Source organism: Microcaecilia unicolor, chromosome 12 (genome assembly GCF_901765095.1).
Source record: "Microcaecilia unicolor chromosome 12, aMicUni1.1, whole genome shotgun sequence".
Classification (NCBI taxonomy): Eukaryota; Metazoa; Chordata; class Amphibia; order Gymnophiona; family Siphonopidae; genus Microcaecilia; species Microcaecilia unicolor.
Window position 1 is genome coordinate 30,554,660 of NC_044042.1, and position 18,260 is coordinate 30,572,919.

Genomic DNA, 18,260 nt, shown 5'->3' on the forward strand with positions numbered 1-18,260 from the left:
AACGTACCTTATGCCTGGATCCGACTTCCTGAGTCCGTACGTCTAGCTCCATCTCTACATGTTTTTAAATCTATGCTGAAAACCCACCTTTTCACTACTGCCTTTGGCTCCTAACCCTACTCATTTGCCCTCCTTCTCTCCTGTTCCTCTTTACCAGTAATTCCCTTGCCCGTAAATGTCTTGTCTGTCTGTCTGTTTTTACCTAGATTGTAAGCTCTTTCAGCAGGGACTGTCTCTGTGTGTCTCAAGTTCAGCGCTGCGTACGCCTGGTAGCGCTATACAAATTTTAGTAGTAGTAGTCTTGAAATGGTTCTCCGGATTTTTAAAATCCAGGTCTTACCAAGTTAAGTAACTGGGCACTATCTTGTCATCATGGGTTTCTTGTAGTGGAGTGCCACAGGGTCCTCCTATGTCACCTATTTTGTTTAACATTATGAGGATCCCTTAAGGCCATTTGCTTGAATCAAACAGGTTTTCAGCATTCATATATGCTGATGATGTTACAAATTATATCCCGTTCATCAAAGACTACTACTACTACTACTATTTAGCATTTCTATAGTGCTACAAGGCGTACGCAGCGCTGCACAAACATAGAAGAAAGACAGTCCCTGCTCAAAGAGCTATGTAATAAAAGTGAGCCAAGTATAGGACAATCAAGCCATTGTGACATCACTGATGAGGTTGGCTCTTATTGGTGGACTGAGGCATTATGACATCACAATATTAGCTCTGGTTACAAGAGACTACTACTACTACTTATCACTTCTATAGCGCTACAAGGCATACGCAGCGCTGCACAAACATAGAAGAAAGACAGTCCCTGCTCAAACAGCTTACAATCTAATAGACAAAAATAAAGTAAGCAAATCAAATCAATTAATGTGAACGGGAAGGAAGAGAGGAGGGTAGGTGGAGGCGAGTGGTTACAAGTGGTTACGAGTCAAAAGCAATGTTAAAGAGGTGGGCTTTCAGTCTAGATTTAAAGGTGGCCAAGGATGGGGCAAGACGTAGGGGCTCAGGAAGTTTATTCCAGGCGTAGGGTGCAGCGAGACAGAAGGCGCGAAGTCTGGAGTTGGCAGTAGTGGAGAAGGGAACAGATAAGAAGGATTTATCCATGGAGCGGAGTGCACGGGAAGGGGTGTAGGGAAGGACGAGTGTGGAGAGATACTGGGGAGCAGCAGAATGAGTACATTTATAGGTTAGTAGAAGAAGTTTGAACAGAATTACATGAGATTGCAAACAAAATCAAAGTAGGTATTGACTTAATGGAATCCTGGGCTCTTAATTTTAAACTGAAACTTCATACTGATAAAAAACAAAATCTATGATAGTAACTAGCCCTTATCACCCAATAGCCATCTCAAATTTTAAGATTGATAATGTTACTTTAAGTAAACTTCTAAATGACATATAATTGACTGAGTGTCTGATCTACTTGGGTAAAGAGTTCCAGAGTTTGGTACTTTGGTAAGAAAAATTAGCATTATGGATAGTTTTGTAGGTTAAGTTTTTACAACTTGAGAAATGTAATCAGTGGTGTAGCAAGGGCGGGGCGGTGGGGGCGGTCCGCGCCGGGTGGCATTGGGTGGGGGGGTGCTCCGCTCCCGCTGCTCCGCCTTTAAAAAAATTTTTTCGAAGCGCTGGAGAGTGGCAGGCAGCGCGCCTCGCATCTGCCCTGATAGTAAAGAAGATCTCGCTGACGTCGTCGCCCTTCCCACATTGAGTCCCGCCCCCCTCTGAGGCAACTTCCTATTACCGCGAGGGCGGGCGGGACTCAGTGTGGGAAGGACAACGACGTTGACGAGATCTTCTTTACTAGCAGGGCAGACGCGAGGCACGCTGCCTGCCACTCTCCCGCGCGTTGAAAAACATTTTTTAAAGGCAGGACAGGGTAGGAGCAGCAGGAGAATGGATCTCAGCGGTCAGGTCGGGGGGGGACTCAGAGGGGAGAAGGGGATTGGGGAGGGGTGGGGGAGCTCAGAGGGGTGCTTAAAGGGGATTAGGGAGGGTGGGGGAGCTCAGAGAGGGGAGAAGAGGATTGGGGAAGAGTGGGGGAGCTCAGAGGGGTGCTCAGAGAGGGGAGAAGGGGAGGGGAGTGCTCAGATAGGAGAAGGGGTCTGAAGCTGGAACTGGGGTCTGACAAGGGGGCAGGAGGGAAAATGGGTCCATGCCTGGGACAGGTGGGAGAATGGGTCTGGGGCTGAAAAGGGGGGATGCAAGGCATGTGGTGGATGAAGGGGGCTGAAACTGTGGGGACTAGGGGCTTTAAAGGGGACAGGGAGAACTGGCTGGGGCTGAAGCTCGGGACTGGTGAGAGAAAAGGGCTGGGGTTGAAACTAGGGACTGAAAAGAGGACAGGGAGAAGTGGCTGGGGGCTGAAGCTCGGGACTGATGGGAGAAAAGGGCTGGGGACTGGTGGGATAGTGGGACTGAAAAGGGGGGCAGGTGGGAGATGTGGGCTGGGGGTGGAACTAGGGGCATGTGGAATAAGGGGGCAGAGAGAGAGGGGATAGAAGGGGGGAGCATGAGGGAGGGCAGACCCTGGATGGATGGTAGAGGGAGGGCAGACGGATTGAAGGGGCAGAGAGAAAGGGCAGATGGTGGGTGGAAGGGGAGAGAGAAAGAGGGCAGACTGGGGCAAATGGTGGATGGAAGGGGCAGAGATAGAGGGCAGATGTTTATGGAAGGGGGAGAGAGAGAGATGGCAGACTGGGGCAGATGGTGCATGGAAGGGGCAGAAGTGGATGGAAGGGAGAGAGGGCAGATAGTGGATGGAAGGGGCAGAGAGAGAGGGCAGACACTGGATGGCAGAGAGAGAGCGAAGACAGATGCTGGATAGAAGGAAGACAGTGAAAAGATGAGGAAAGCAGAAACCAGAGACAACGAACTGTAAATATATATTTTTATTTTTTTGCTTTAGGATAAAGTAGTATTGTAGCTGTGTTAATAAATGTTTATAATAGAACATGTAAATAAGGTAATCTTTTTATTGGACTAATTTTAATACATTTTACTTTCGGAGAACAAAACCCCCTTCCTCAGGTCAGGATAGGACACTGTAACAGTACTATACTGAATTGACCTGAGGAAGGAGGTTTTGGCCTCTGAAAGCTAAATGTATTAGTCCAATAAAATGATATTATTTGTTTTATTTCTATTTGTTAATTTGTAAAGTGGTGATTGGTATTTGTTAGTTTTTTCAAATTTACATCTGCTGTCTTTATATTTTGCACAGTACTAGAGGACATTTTCTGTTTCTGTGGTGTTGCATTGTATGCAGAGTCTGGCATCGGGGGTTCAGTTTAATTTTTGTCTAAATAGAAAGTTTATGATTACTTATTCTATAGTGGATTAGGGTGTATCTGTATTTGTGAAAAAGACATGGCTTTCGGTTGGCATTGACTGTGCAGGATCGACGATCTGTACTAATATGTCTGTTTTCGTTTTACAATAGGTGAATTGATGTTCTAGTGCTCACTGTAGTGTTTAAGATGCTTTCCTTTTCCTTGTGTGACTCGTAGAAATTACTGCTTATGGTATGGTAGAATTGCTCTATAGGTCCTGAGTGTTTTGTATTCTCGGTATGCCTAGTACTGGATTTCGGGGGGGGGGGGGTGTTAAAAAATGACCAGCCCCGGGTGTCAACTACCCTAGCTACGCCACTGAATATAATATGAGATATTCTCTAGATGATGAGGTGACATTTCATGGTGATAACTTATGAGATCTATCATATAAGATGGCAAGATACCATAAAGAATCTGATGAACAAGAACACAGAACTTAAATGAAATTCTTTCATTGATAGATAACCAATGTAGATTATTATAAAGAGGGGATGATTTAGCGTAATGCGGCGATCTATATATAAGGCAGGCAGCCGTGTTTTGTGCAGTTTGTAGTTTTCTTAGGATATTCTACTTAATACCTGCCCACTTCTTTAGATCTGTGTTCAGCTAATGTGAAAAGAAAATTTTTTTTAAATAGTTTGTTCTCGTATTAATATTAATTGTCTTGTAATGCTTCTTCTTAATTTGTTATGTAAGCCGCATTGAACCTGAGCTTTTTTGAAAAAAATGTGGGGTAGAAATGTCATAACAAATAAAATAAATAAATAAATAAATAAAACAGCTAATATATATATGTCTCTTCAAACAGATTAGTTGTCTTTAAATACATTCGGCCCCCATTTTTGTCCACGCTCATCTGAATGATGAGAAGCTGCTTTTAAGGTAGATTTTTTTTTTTTAAATAAGAAGCATCATTGTTGCAACAATGAACCAATATAAAATTATATATATATATATATATATATATATATATATATATATATATATATATATATATATATATATATATATAAATAATACCATGGTGTTTGACTAGCAGTTTCTTTTTCAGGAGACTATTGTCCTGAAGCAGACAGGTGAAGCATAGCTATGTCGGCAATGAGTTCTCCTGAGCACCAAAGATAAGTTTATGTTTTTATGGATCTATGAAGAAACTTTGCACTAGAAATTATGAACCTATCAAGAAATAAGTAGGCATTATACTCCCTTTAAGAGTTGATAAAGGGAGAAGCCACTTCTGATTGGTCCTTCCAATTTAATAGATGTCAGAACACTAATTATGCTGAGAATTATCCAGTGTGGTTTTTTTCTAGTGAAAAAGGTGCCGGTACTCAAATGCCAGGCCACCCTTCAGGGATGTTGTGATCACTGAGGGACCCACCCTATTATAGCCAGGCCCCCTGCAACCAGTCACAGAATCTATGACAAGGCAGAATTTGTGTGTAGAGCCTGAGCTCTTTCATTAAAACTTGAGGACTATGGGTCAATTTTAGGAGAACCATGGAAAAAGTGCCGGTACTCAGTACCCCCAAGTATCCCCTCAAAAAAAGCCCTGGAATTATCAGAGCGCTAGCAACATAAATCTCTCCACTACCAGACACATTGTGAAATAATACAAAACTTTTAAAAAATCCTAACTAAACACACATATAGCAAAAATGTCATACAACAGTAGCACTAATCCTATGATTCTAAAAGTAAGAACCTTACCTATGAATAGGCAGCACTACAAATATTACATTAAGCCCTAAAATACCAATACACCTACTACAGTTTAAAACAGAATAAGTGGTACATCAACAGATCTCTATATAGAGACTGCATATAAGCAGAATACCACACCTCGGTCATAGCCAAACCACAGGCAGACCTTCATCAGATAAGAAGTGATCATAGATTAAAAATAGAAATATGAAGAGAAAAATTGAACTGCGAAACCCAAGAAGTCAAACTCGACATTTATTGCAACACTGAAGAAAAAACAGAAATGCATTTTCCCCTTATACTGGACATAAAAACAGAAATACATTTTCCCCTTATACTGAATATGATACAAAGCCATTTGTAACGTATTCCAGTTAATAAATTCAAAATAAAGCACTTACCCCTGTTTACTAAGCCGCACGGCAACAATGACACAGCTCAGCATTAGCACACCACCAGCCGCTAGCATGGGTTAGTAAACAGGGGGGTTATTTTCTACCTTTGTTGTCAGGACATTTTATTTTCCCATTATGCTTGTTCCAGATTCTCTTTCCATTGGCTATTGTCCATTTGTAATTTCTCCTCTTTCCTCCTGTCTTGTTCCATTCTCTCACTACACCTATCTTTGACACACTGATCTTTCCCCCCTTTCTTTTCTGCCTCTCTGTCCACCCTCTCTCACCTTCCAGTTCTCTATCTCCTTTTTACTTTCACCTATCAACTTTTCCACTCCTTCTCTTACCCTATAGCTCTCCTGTTTCCAGTCTTACCCCTTCCCCAGCCTCCTATTCCATTCTGTCTTTCATCTACTCCCTAATATCACATTTCTACCCTCTGTACTCACTATCCTCATAAGTACATAAGTACATAAGTACATAAGTAGTGCCATACTGGGAAAGACCAAAGGTCCATCTAGCCCAGCATCCTGTCACCGACAGTGGCCAATCCAGGTCAAGGGCACCTGGCACGCTCCCCAAACGTAAAAACATTCCAGACAAGTTGTACCTAAAAATGAGGAATTTTTCCAGTCCATTTAATAGCGGTCTATGGACTTGTCCTTTAGGAATCTATCTAACCCCTTTTTAAACTCCGTCAAGCTAACCGCCCGTACCACGTTCTCCGGCAATGAATTCCAGAGTCTAATTACACGTTGGGTGAAGAAAAATTTTCTCCGATTCGTTTTAAATTTACCACACTGTAGCTTCAACTCATGCCCTCTAGTCCTAGTATTTTTGGATAGCGTGAACAGTCGCTTCACATCCACCCGATCCATTCCACTCATTATTTTATACACTTCTATCATATCTCCCCTCAGCCGTCTCTTCTCCAAGCTGAAAAGCCCTAGCCTTCTCAGCCTCTCTTCATAGGAAAGTCGTCCCATCCCCACTATCATTTTCGTCGCCCTTCGCTGTACCTTTTCCAATTCTACTATATCTTTTTTGAGATACGGAGACCAGTACTGAACACAATACTCCAGGTGCGGTCGCACCATGGAGCGATACAACGGCATTATAACATCCGCACACCTGGACTCCATACCCTTCTTAATAACACCCAACATTCTATTCGCTTTCCTAGCCGCAGCAGCACACTGAGCAGAAGGTTTCAGCGTATCATCGACGACGACACCCAGATCCCTTTCTTGATCCGTAACTCCTAACGCGGAACCTTGCAAGACGTAGCTATAATTCGGGTTCCTCTTACCCACATGCATCACTTTGCACTTGTCAACATTGAACTTCATCTGCCACTTGCACGCCCATTCTCCCAGTCTCGCAAGGTCCTCCTGTAATCGTTCACATTCCTCCTGCGACTTGACGACCCTGAATAATTTTGTGTCATCGGCGAATTTAATTACCTCACTAGTTATTCCCATCTCTAGGTCATTTATAAATACATTAAAAAGCAACGGACCCAGCACAGACCCCTGCGGGACCCCACTAACTACCCTCCTCCACTGAGAATACTGGCCACGCAATCCTACTCTCTGCTTCCTATCTTTCAACCAGTTCTTAATCCATAATAATACCCTACCTCCGATTCCATGACTCTGCAATTTCTTCAGGAGTCTTTCGTGCGGCACTTTGTCAAACGCCTTCTGAAAATCCAGATATACAATATCAACCGGCTCCCCATTGTCCACATGTTTGCTTACCCCCTCAAAAAAATGCATTAGATTGGTGAGGCAAGACTTCCCTTCACTAAATCCGTGCTGACTTTGTCTCATCAGTCCATGTTTTTGTATATGCTCTGCAATTTTATTCTTAATAATAGCCTCCACCATCTTGCCCGGCACCGACGTCAGACTCACCGGTCTATAATTTCCCGGATCTCCTCTGGAACCCTTCTTAAAAATCGGAGTAACATTGGCTACCCTCCAGTCTTCCGGTATTACACTCGATTTTAGGGACAGATTGCATATTTCTAACAGTAGCTCCGCAAGTTCATTTTTTAGTTCTATTAATACTCTGGGATGAATACCATCAGGTCCCGGTGATTTACTACTCTTCAGCTTGCTGAACTGACCCATTACATCCTCCAAGGTTACAGAGAATTTGTTTAGTTTCTCCGATTCCCCCGCTTCAAATATTCTTTCCGGCACCGGTGTCCCCCCCAAATCCTCCTCGGTGAAGACCGAAGCAAAGAATTCGTTTAATTTCTCCGCTACGGCTTTGTCCTCCTTGATCGCCCCTTTAACACCATTTTCGTCCAGCGGCCCAACCGACTCTTTGGCCGGTTTCCTGCTTTTAATGTATCTAAAAAGTTTTTACTATGTATTTTTGCTTCCAACGCTAATTTCTTCTCAAAGTCCTTTTTTGCCCTCCTTATCTCCGCTTTGCATTTGGCTTGGCATTCCTTATGATCTATCCTGTTACTTTCAGTTGGTTCTCTTCTCCACTTTCTGAAGGATTGTTTTTTGGCTCTAATGATTTCCTTTATCTTACTGTTTAGCCACGCCGGCTGACGTTAGTCTTTTTTCCCTTTTTTTCTAATACGTGGAATATATTTGTCCTGAACCTCCAGGATGGCGTTTTTAAACAGCATCCACGCCTGATGCAAGTTTTTACTCTGCGAGCTGCTCCTTTCAGTCTTTTTTTCACCATTTTTCTCATTTTGTCGTAATCACCTTTTCTATAGTTAAACGCTAGCGTACTTGATTTCCTAGTTTCACTTCCTTCAATGCCAATATCAAAACCGATCATATTATGATCACTGTTATCAAGCGGCCCTCGTATCGTTACCCCCTGCACTAGATCATGAGCACCACTAAGGACTAAGTCTAGTATTTTTCCTTCTCTTGTCGGCTCCTGAACTAGCTGTTCCATGAAGCTGTCCTTGATTTCATCAAGAAATCTTATGTCCCTTGCGTGTACAGATGTTACATTACCCCAGTCTATATGCGGGTAATTGAAATCCCCCATTATTATTGTGTTGCCCAGTTTGTTTGCGTCCCTGATTTCCTTTAACATTTCCGCATCCGTCTGTTCGTCCTGGCCAGGCGGACGGTAGTACACTCCTATCACTATCCTTTTCCCCTTTGCACATGGAATTTCAATCCACAGTGATTCCAAGGAGTGTTTTGCTTCCTGCAGAATTTTCAATCTATTTGATTCAAGGCTCTCGTTAATATACAATGCTACCCCTCCACCAATCCGATTCACCCTATCACTACGATATAATTTGTACCCCGGTATGACAGTGTCCCACTGGTTATCCTCCTTCCACCAGGTCCCAGAGATGCCTATTATATCTAATTTTTCATTTAGTGCAATATATTCTAACTCCCCCATCTTATTTCTTAGGCTCCTGGCATTCGCATATAGACATTTCAAACTATGTTTGTTGTTCCTAAGTACATCATGCTTAGTACTTGACAGTATTAATTGGCAATCTTTTGTCTGATTTTTATTGTTATTTAAAGATACCCGATCTACTACAATCTCTTTTGCAACCTCACTATCAGGATACTCTATCTTCCCTGTTATGGTGATATCTTTGAAAGATACCTTATCCCGAACCATGCTCTTTTGAGCGACTGTCGGCCTTCCCCCCATTTCTAGTTTAAAAGCTGCTCTATCTCCTTCTTAAACGCCGATGCCAGCAGCCTGGTCCCACTCTGGTTAAGATGGAGCCCATCCTTTCGGAATAGGCTCCCCCTTCCCCAGAATGTTGCCCAGTTCCTAACAAATCTAAAGCCCTCCTCCCTGCACCATCGTCTCATCCACGCATTGAGACTCTGGAGCTCTGCCTGTCTCTTGGGCCCTGCGCGTGGCACAGGTAGCATTTCAGAAAATGCTACCCTGGAGGATCTGGATTTCAGCTTTCTACCTAAGAGCCTAAATTTTGCTTCCAGAACCTCTCTCCCACATTTTCCTATGTCATTGGTACCCACATGTACCAAGACAGCGGACTCCTCCCCAGCACTATCTAGAATCCTATCTAGGTGACACGTGAGGTCCGCCACCTTCGCACCAGGCAGGCAAGTCACCAGGCGATCCTCACGTCCACCAGCCACCCAGCTATCTATATGCCTAATGATCGAATCACCAAGTACAACAGCTGTCCTAACCTTTCCCTCCCGGGCAACATTTGGAGATATATCCTCGGTGCGAAAGGATAATACATCCCCTGGTGGGCAGGTCCTGGCTACAGGAGTACTTCCTACTTCACCAGGGTGATGCTCTCCTTCTAGGAGACCTCCCTCCTCCAAGGTAGCACAGGGGCTACCTGACTGGAGGTGGGACTTCTCTACAACATCCCTGTAGGTCTCCTCTATGTACCTCTCTGTCTCCCTCAGCTCCATCAAGTCTGCTACTCTAGCCTCAAGGGAACGGACACGTTCTCTGAGAGCTAGGAGCTCTTTGCATCGGGCACACACATATGACACCTCACCAATTGGGAGATAATCATACATGTGACACTCAATGCAAAAGACTCTCACTAATCATCTTGACAACCCCCCATGGCCCCTCCCATATGATTCTAACATCCCTAGTATCTCCCTTCTCCCTCTCTCCATCCTTATAGCCCAGCATCTCCTCCCTCTCTCTCTTCTTATCTATCTCCTCCCAAATTTATAGCCTTATATCTCTCGGCCTCTTCCCCTTCCCTTCCATCCCTAACCCCACCCATGGTTCTGTGTATGTCTCCATCTCTCTTCTCTCCCTCCCTCTCTCCCATTGTCCAGCATCTCTCCCTCCCTCCTTCTGCCCCAGGCCCTACATCACTCTTTTTCTCTTCTCTGTCATGCCATTATATACATGCATATTAGGCAGTGTGCATGCTCTCTCCTGTGTCATGCCATTGTATGAATGTAGATGGAGCAGTGTGCACACTCTCTCCTGTTCTTGTCCCAGTCTCATAGCCCTGGTGATGTATGTGCATAGATGGGGCATTTTGCATGATCTTTGCCACATATACACATAAAGAAAGTAATTTTGTAACAGGTTGCCAAGATTGATAGGGTATAAAGGCATGTAATTTTGCTAGGGATGTATATGGTCAAAAAAAACGTTTGGTCAGTCTTCATTTTAAACAAAGTTTTACAGATTTTTCTGTGTTTGTTTGAGTTTTTGCACACGTTTTGGTTTTTGCGCACATTGCATGCATGGAAGAACTTTTATGTATGCAAATCAATTTCACCATGTTAATTTTTTAGGAATGTATGCACATAAGCAATTTCTGTACACTTAAATTTTAGGCACCTATAGGAACCAAATGCATGCTCATGAAAGCAAATAAAGACACATATGTGTTTAGAATGTCTGTCTGGGGCAAAATAGCACTCCAAAAAGTTAACAGGGTGGAGGAGGGGAGATCAGTGAAAAGAGACATCGGGAGAAGCTATCAACATGTGCTACCATTACAGGCTATTTTACAATAACCTGGGTTATTAGTAACTAGGTCTCTTTGCATACAATGGGTCTGTGCTAAAACAACATGTTAGTGGTAAAATAATACATTTTAATGGTAGCCCATGCTGATAACTTCCCCTCATCAAGTTCTAAAATGGATTAGATTGGAATGGTTGTTGCAGAGAAATACCCCCACCCCCCCCCCCCCCCCCCCCCCCCCGTAATTGGTATCACCACCACTTTGAGATCCTCAGGCAATCACCCTAAGGTCTCTCTCCTAGTCTGTGCACATCAGCCTCTCACCTCCTCTCACATACAGCGGTTTTGAATTTTTACACTCCAAATATATCACTTTGCATTAAAGGTTAACTGGTATGCATGTGACCAGTCTTCTAATTTTTGTAGCTCATTTCTCATGTTGCCTACTCCCTTCATGGTGGTCCATCTGTTGCAGATCTTCATGTCATCTGCAAAAAGGCACAATTTCTGCCTCGCCTCACCCCACGTGTGGAACAAACTCCCCGAGCCCATACGCCGGCCCCTTCCCTGCCCATCTTCAAATCTCTGCTTAAAGCCCACCTCTTCAATGTCGCTTTCGGCAACTAACCTCTACACCTCTACCCAGGAAAGCTAGACTGCTCCAACTTGACATTTCGTTCTTTAGATTGTAAGCTCCTTTGAGCAGGGACCGTCCTTCTTTGTTTATTTTGTACAGCGCTGCGTAACCCTAGTAGCGCTCTAGAAATGTTAAGTAGTAGTAGTAGTAATTTCTCTTCTAACCCTTTGGAGATATTGCTCATGAAGATGTTGAACAGAATTGGCTCCAGGACCCACTTTTGAGGCACTCCACTACTCACATTTCTTTCTTCCAAATGAATGCAGTTTACCACTTCCTACTGTCTTCTGGCAGTCAACCAATTTTTACTTCAATGGATCACCTTGGGACCCAGTGTTTCCGAAGTTCAATCCAGGAGTACCCCTTGCCAGTCTGGTTTTCAGGATATCCACAATGAATATGCATGAACTTAATTTGCATATGCTGTATTATATGCAGATCTCTTTCATGCATGTTCATTGTCGATATCCTGAAAACCTGACTGGCAAGAGGTACTCCAGGACCAGACTTGAGAAACACTGTTCTAGCCCTTATCATGGAAAATCATATGTTTTTCTTTTCCTTACTTAACATAAAGATTGTGTTTATTCCATACTTGATATTTATTTATTTGTAACACTTGTATCCCACATTTTCCCACCCATTAGCAGGCTCATTGTAGCTTACATAATACCGTCAAGGCGATCGCCAAGTCCAGTAGATATTAAACAAATACAGTTTAAAATAAGGGTCAAGTAATGTTAGGGTATACAAGTACAACAAGGGTCAAAGAACTAAGGAATACAAAATGTCCATTACGATGTGAGGTTTTGTTGCATTATGGAGTTAAGGCATTTAAGTTGGATCAGTAGAGTAGGCCTTGCAAAACAGATAGGTTTTTAATGATCGCCTGAAGTTTAGATGGTCTTGGATCGTTTTCACACTCTTTGGTAGTGCATTCCACATTTATGTATCTAAGTAGGAGAAATTGGATGCATAGGTTGATTTGTATCTGAGTCCAATGCAGCTTGGATAGTGGAGGTTCAGATAGGAACGTGATGCTCTGGTTCTGTTTCTGGTTGGAAGATCTATCAAGTCAACCATGTATCCCGGGGTTTCACCATAGATAATCTTGTGGACCAAAGAGCAAATTTTGAAGGTAATATGTTCCTTGATTGGGAGCCAGTGCAGTTTTGATTGGAGAGGTTTAGCGCTATCGAAATGTGTTTTACCGAATATCAGCCTGGCTGCTGTGTTTTGGGCTATAATTTACATCCCGCAAATAATCCATTGCAGTAATCTGCGTGGCTCAGAACCATTGATTGTATCAAGTTACAGAATATTTCCCTCGGGAAGTAAGGTCTTAGTCGTTTTAGTTTCCACATAGAATGAAACATCTTCTTTATAATGGAAAACTTGGATCTCAAGTGTAAGATGGCTATCAATAGTTACACCTAAGATTTTGAGGCTATCAGAAATAGGAAGAGATTAAACAGGAGTGTTCAGGGTTGAGGGTTTATAATTATTGTATGGGGATGAGAGGATAAGACAGTGTGTTTTTTTCGGTGTTTAATTTCAATTGGAATGAATTTGCCCATGAATCCATAATGTTTAGGCAGCGCATGATTTCATTGGAGATTTCAGAAAGGTCATGTCTGAAAGGGATATATATTATAACATCATCTGTGTAAATGAACACATGAAGACTTTGACTGGATAAGAAGTTAGCCAAAGGGGACATCATTATATTGAAGAGTATTGGTGATAATGGGGAGCCTTGAGGTACTCCGCAATGTGTATTCCACAGTATTGAAATGTTTTGTTTTTAATTTAACTTGGTATGTTCTGGTAATTAAGAAGCCCTTGATCCAATTAAGTATATTTCCTCCAATCCCAAAGTGATCAAGTACACACAACAATATATTATGATTTATCATGTTGAATGCGCTAGACATGTCAAATTGGAGGAGGAATATACTTTTATCTGTGGCAATTTCATGTTTGAATTTAGCTAGAAGAGTGACTAGTACAGTTTCAATACTATGGAAGGGGTGGAATCCTGACTGTGATTCATGCAGTAGTGAGAACTTGTCCATATATTCCATTAACTGTTTAGACACCATGCTCTCCATCAATTTAACTACTAATGGGATGGATGCGACTGGGCGATAATTGCTAAGGTCGTTCAATTTTTTCTTTGAGTCTTTAGGTAATGGGGTGAGTAGAATGTTGCCATGTTCCTCAGGGAAGAGACCCAGTTGGAGCATGTAATTTAAATAAAATGTAAGGTCTTCCATGAAGCAATTGGGGACAGATTTAAGTAGGTAGCTGGGGCAAGCATCCAATTTACAATGTTTATTGGAGAATTTCCAAATCGCTTGGGTAATAGACTCAATAGTGATCAGAGCAAATTTAGATCATTAACGGTCAGCTGGGTATTCTTCATAAGATGGATTCAGACTATTGATGAAGTTATCAATGTCAATGATGCATTGAGAAAGTGTATTACGTAATTTTATTATTTTTTCCCTGAAGTAGTTGGCGATTTCATCTGCAGATGGGATGTCAGTGTTTTTGGCAGTGATATACTGCCTTTCTGTAGATACAGTAAAAGCAGTTTACATATACTATTTTTGCAGGTACTTTTCTGTGTAATAGGGTCACAATCTAAGGTTATTTGTACCTGGGGCAATGGAGGGTTATGTGTCACAAGGAGCTGTAGTGGGAAGTGAACCTAGTTCCCTAGGATTTCAACCCACTGCATTAATCATTAGGCTACAGTGGGAATCTAGTGAAGTTCATCATCTTTGAAACCCACTGTACTAACCATTAGGCCACTCCTCCAGGCCCACTCTCCTTCCACTTCTCTTATTTCCTCCCACCCTGCCAGTTTCAGTTATTGCCCAATTTTACTAAAGTCAGCATGTTTGAAATCCAGTACTTTGAACGTGGTGTGCTTAGGTACTGATTTAGCTTTTAAATCAGACCACACAGTATGATATACAATACAATACAATAAATACTTCCATTCCACTGCAAACCAAAACAGCCCAGCACGGATAGCAACATATAAGAAAGCTAGCTATGTCTAGCAAATTGGAAAATACAGTAAATCAACTAATATTATAAAAGTTACATTCAAAATTTTTGAAAAAGAAAATGTTTCACAGATTTTATGAACTTTAAATAACTAATCTCAGATCGGATATGCAAAGGAAGAGCATTCCATCACCTTCCTGCTTGATAAGTAAACATGGTGCTACCCAGGTTGGTCCTGATCTGAACATCAGACACACTCCCACTCATAGGAGCCAACTTTTCAAAATTATTGGGGGTGCTAAGCCCAGTGGAAATAACCCCTCCCTGGACACATACAAGGAATGTTCTCAATATTGGGGCTGCTCAAGCACCCACAGCACCCACAGAGTCGGCTCCTATGCCACTCATTCTATAACCCTATCTCCTGAAAGTAGGTGCGTATGTGCAGGAGCTGGAAGGAAACGGCAGGTTGACGGGGAGGTTAAAGTTCACCATGAGTAGGCTGTTGAAACATCTCTTTCACCGCCGGAATTTAACATCCCGCCGTGTCCTGCTCGTACGAGAGGGAGGATGTTGGACCTGATCTCATCGGAAGGCGACGGAGACAGGCCCGAAGACGACGGCGCCACCCCAGAACGAGCAGAGGAATTATCTTTAGAGCAAGTTACTCCACCGGTGGTAACGCTGGATTCGATTTGGAAGGCTATTCAGGGTCTGACAACAATAGTGACGAATACTGCCCAGGAGACTAGACTTCTTGTGAGTAAAGTAAATTCTTTGACGGATATAGTGGAGAAAATAAAAATTGATTATATGGCAAAGTCTGAATCAGTTGAAACAGATTTAATGACGTTGAAAGCAGTTAATACAACTTTAATAAAAGACAAAATGTTGATGATGAGGAAAATAGAGCAAATTGAAAATTATAACAAACGTTTAAACTTAAGGATTTTGAATTTCCCATTGATAGACGGTATTGCTCCAATGGAATTATTTCAAAAATATCTAATAGAGGTCCTACAATATTCCCCCTCACTTATACCTCCATTGAATAAATTGTTTTTACATTTCCTTACCAAAGAAAAGCCAGGGGGAATTGAGGGAAGGAGCTCAAGCTGAAAGTGGACAAAATTTACAGGATATATCAGCATTCCTGGAACAGGGTAACACAGCTTAATAAAGATAAATTAAAAAAAAAAAAGCATTCCTGGAACAGTCTTTGTCAGTTATATCTCAGCGTCAAACACTCTTAATTTCTTTTGTCTTCGAACAAGATAAGGATTCATTATTAAAATTATACTTTAAGAATTCTATGAAGACTTTTTGTGGCTCAAGACTTTGGATATTTCCGGATGTTACAAAAACCACACAAGATAAGAGAAAACTATTTTTATCACTGAGAGAAGAAACCAGGGCATTAGGAGCCACTGTTTTGCTGGCATTCCCGTGTAAATGTTTAATTAAATATTTGAATGTAAAATATGTTTTCTCTGAACCGGACCAGTTAAAGTTTTTTTTTTTTAACAGAAAAAGCTTTCCAATGTAAATCCAGCATAGTTTGAACATACTGTTAACATGATAAAAATTGGGTAGAATATGAGTCAGGCCATTTTCTTTTATTGTAGATTTTCTTGTGTTCTCCTTGTTAAAAGACCAACCCCCTATATGTAGTGGTCTAAGGAAGAGTAGAAAATGTATAATTGTTTGATTTTTTGAAAAGAATCCTTTATTTGAATATTACTATCTCTGTTTTTTCTTATACAAGATGTATATCCTTGTAAACTGTTAAATCAATCAATAAATAAAAGGTTCACCATGAGTGGAGTTCACACTGAAGATCACAAATCTTGTCATGCCTGTAATCAAACAATGCAGCAGAATGCCAGCAGGGACCTGACTGTCATTGGCATCAGAAGAGGAGCTCACTAGGACAAGAGGAAGGAGAGGGGAGTGGGGAAAGTACGGAGATAGAAGGGTAGGAGGAAGAGGGGTGAGAATCCACCACCACCCACCCAAATAACTCAAATAACCGCCTTGCTGCTCTTGATTAAAGGTGGTATATCAAACCTAATAAACCATAAAAATCCATAAACATACTCCCCCTTCCCACCCATCAGTTCAGCCAACCCCAGCTCTCCACAACACCTCCCCCATATCCAGATGTCCCTAAAGACTGCACTGTCCTCCTAGACACACATCTGCACACACAATTCACATACACCACCAGTTACAACATACAAACTTCATACGCCTCCCCACCCTGATGCACAGAGCCCCTGTCACCTTACTGAGACACACTTTACCATGTCTCTCTAAACCGAGCCCCCCCCCCCACACGCACATACATAGAGACATGCCTGATCCTGCAAATAGAGGAAGAGGAAATACACCATTGTGCCAGACTTAAGTGCTATTCCTCACCCTATAGCAAAGACAAAATATCTTATTCTCAGCTTCTACAGAAAACAATACTTTCTCATACTTTGCTTTGATTTAAAAGTTAGTCTAAATAGGTTAAATTCCCTCTGTGGCTCCTTGTGACTCTGAGCAAGTCACTTAACCCTCCATTGCCCCAGGTACAAAAGCTTAGATTGTAAACCCACCAGGGACAAAGTATCTGTATGTAATATGTAAACTGCTTTGGTTGTACCACAGAAAAGCAGTATGTCAAGAACCTAGCAAACATCTTGAAATAAAAGCAATTATTGTCAGAAGGAAGAAATGGTTATCGTCTGACCTGTGAAGAGGCAGGCAGTGGTGAGAATTCTGTCCATAGCTGATGCCTCAGCCGCAGTTGTGCAGCATGGAGTGATGAGGAAGAGAAAAAGCACTCCAGACCGCATCCCTCGTGTAGTGAAAACCTGCTTCTTTAGTGGTCCGCAGACTTTATTGCAAAAGAGGAAGTCACCTGATCTGAGTCCAACGCTGCATTTACCATATCTGTCACACTGAAAACGAGAGGAGATAGGAAACAGAACAGAGGAGTGTAAACAGATAAGGTTTTCAGTTTATTTTTCCAATAAATAATAAATCACTGTCAAGATTTTTGCCCAATTTTAAGAGTTTTTTTTTTCAATTTGTTCAGAAACGAATGCTAGTAAAACGTGATTAATGCATAGAGAGCTTTTTTAGGGCCCCTTTTACTAAGCCGCATAGGTGCCTATGCGCGCCCAACGCATGCCAAATTGAAGTTACCGCCCAGTTACCGCGTGGCTCTTGTGGTAATTTCAATTTTGGCATGTGTCCGCTACACGCATCTGAAAAATATTTTTTATTTTCTGGCGTGCAGTAGCGGACGCGTGCCAAGTGGCATCTGACGTGCGTAGGTCCTTACCACCCAAATTCTTTACCACTAGGTCTATGGCTGGCAGTAAGGTCTCAGACCCAAAATGGACGCGCGGCAATCTTGATTTTGCCGCATGTCCATTTTCGACCTTTTTTACAGGTGCACTGAAAAATGATTCTGCGTGTGCCCAAAACCCGCGCCTACACTACTGCAGGCCATTTTTCAGTGTGCCTTTGTAAAAGGACCCCCTTAATGCTTGTAAATCAACTCTGTGCGCATTACTTCAGAAATTGTATTCATGTTAATTTGATTTAACGGATGTTCTTTATACACATGACATGTTCTGAACCAAAATCAGGAACCAAATACATATCTCTAAGAGGGAAAGGGAAATGGGACTTGATATACCACCTTTCTGAGGTTTTTTT

The 18,260-nt window shown here is 42.1% G+C and overlaps 1 protein-coding gene across 1 annotated transcript in view; it reads right to left on the minus strand.

Moving 5' to 3' along the window:
- Positions 1-17,370, minus strand: part of LOC115481366 (integrin alpha-M-like) — a 152,906-nt gene extending 135,536 nt beyond the window's left edge. The window contains 1 exon segment of the mRNA XM_030220448.1: positions 17,284-17,370. Within this exon segment, the coding sequence (XP_030076308.1) occupies positions 17,284-17,320 (37 nt within the window). The 5' untranslated portion in view covers positions 17,321-17,370.
- Between the last annotated feature and the right edge of the window lie 890 nt (positions 17,371-18,260).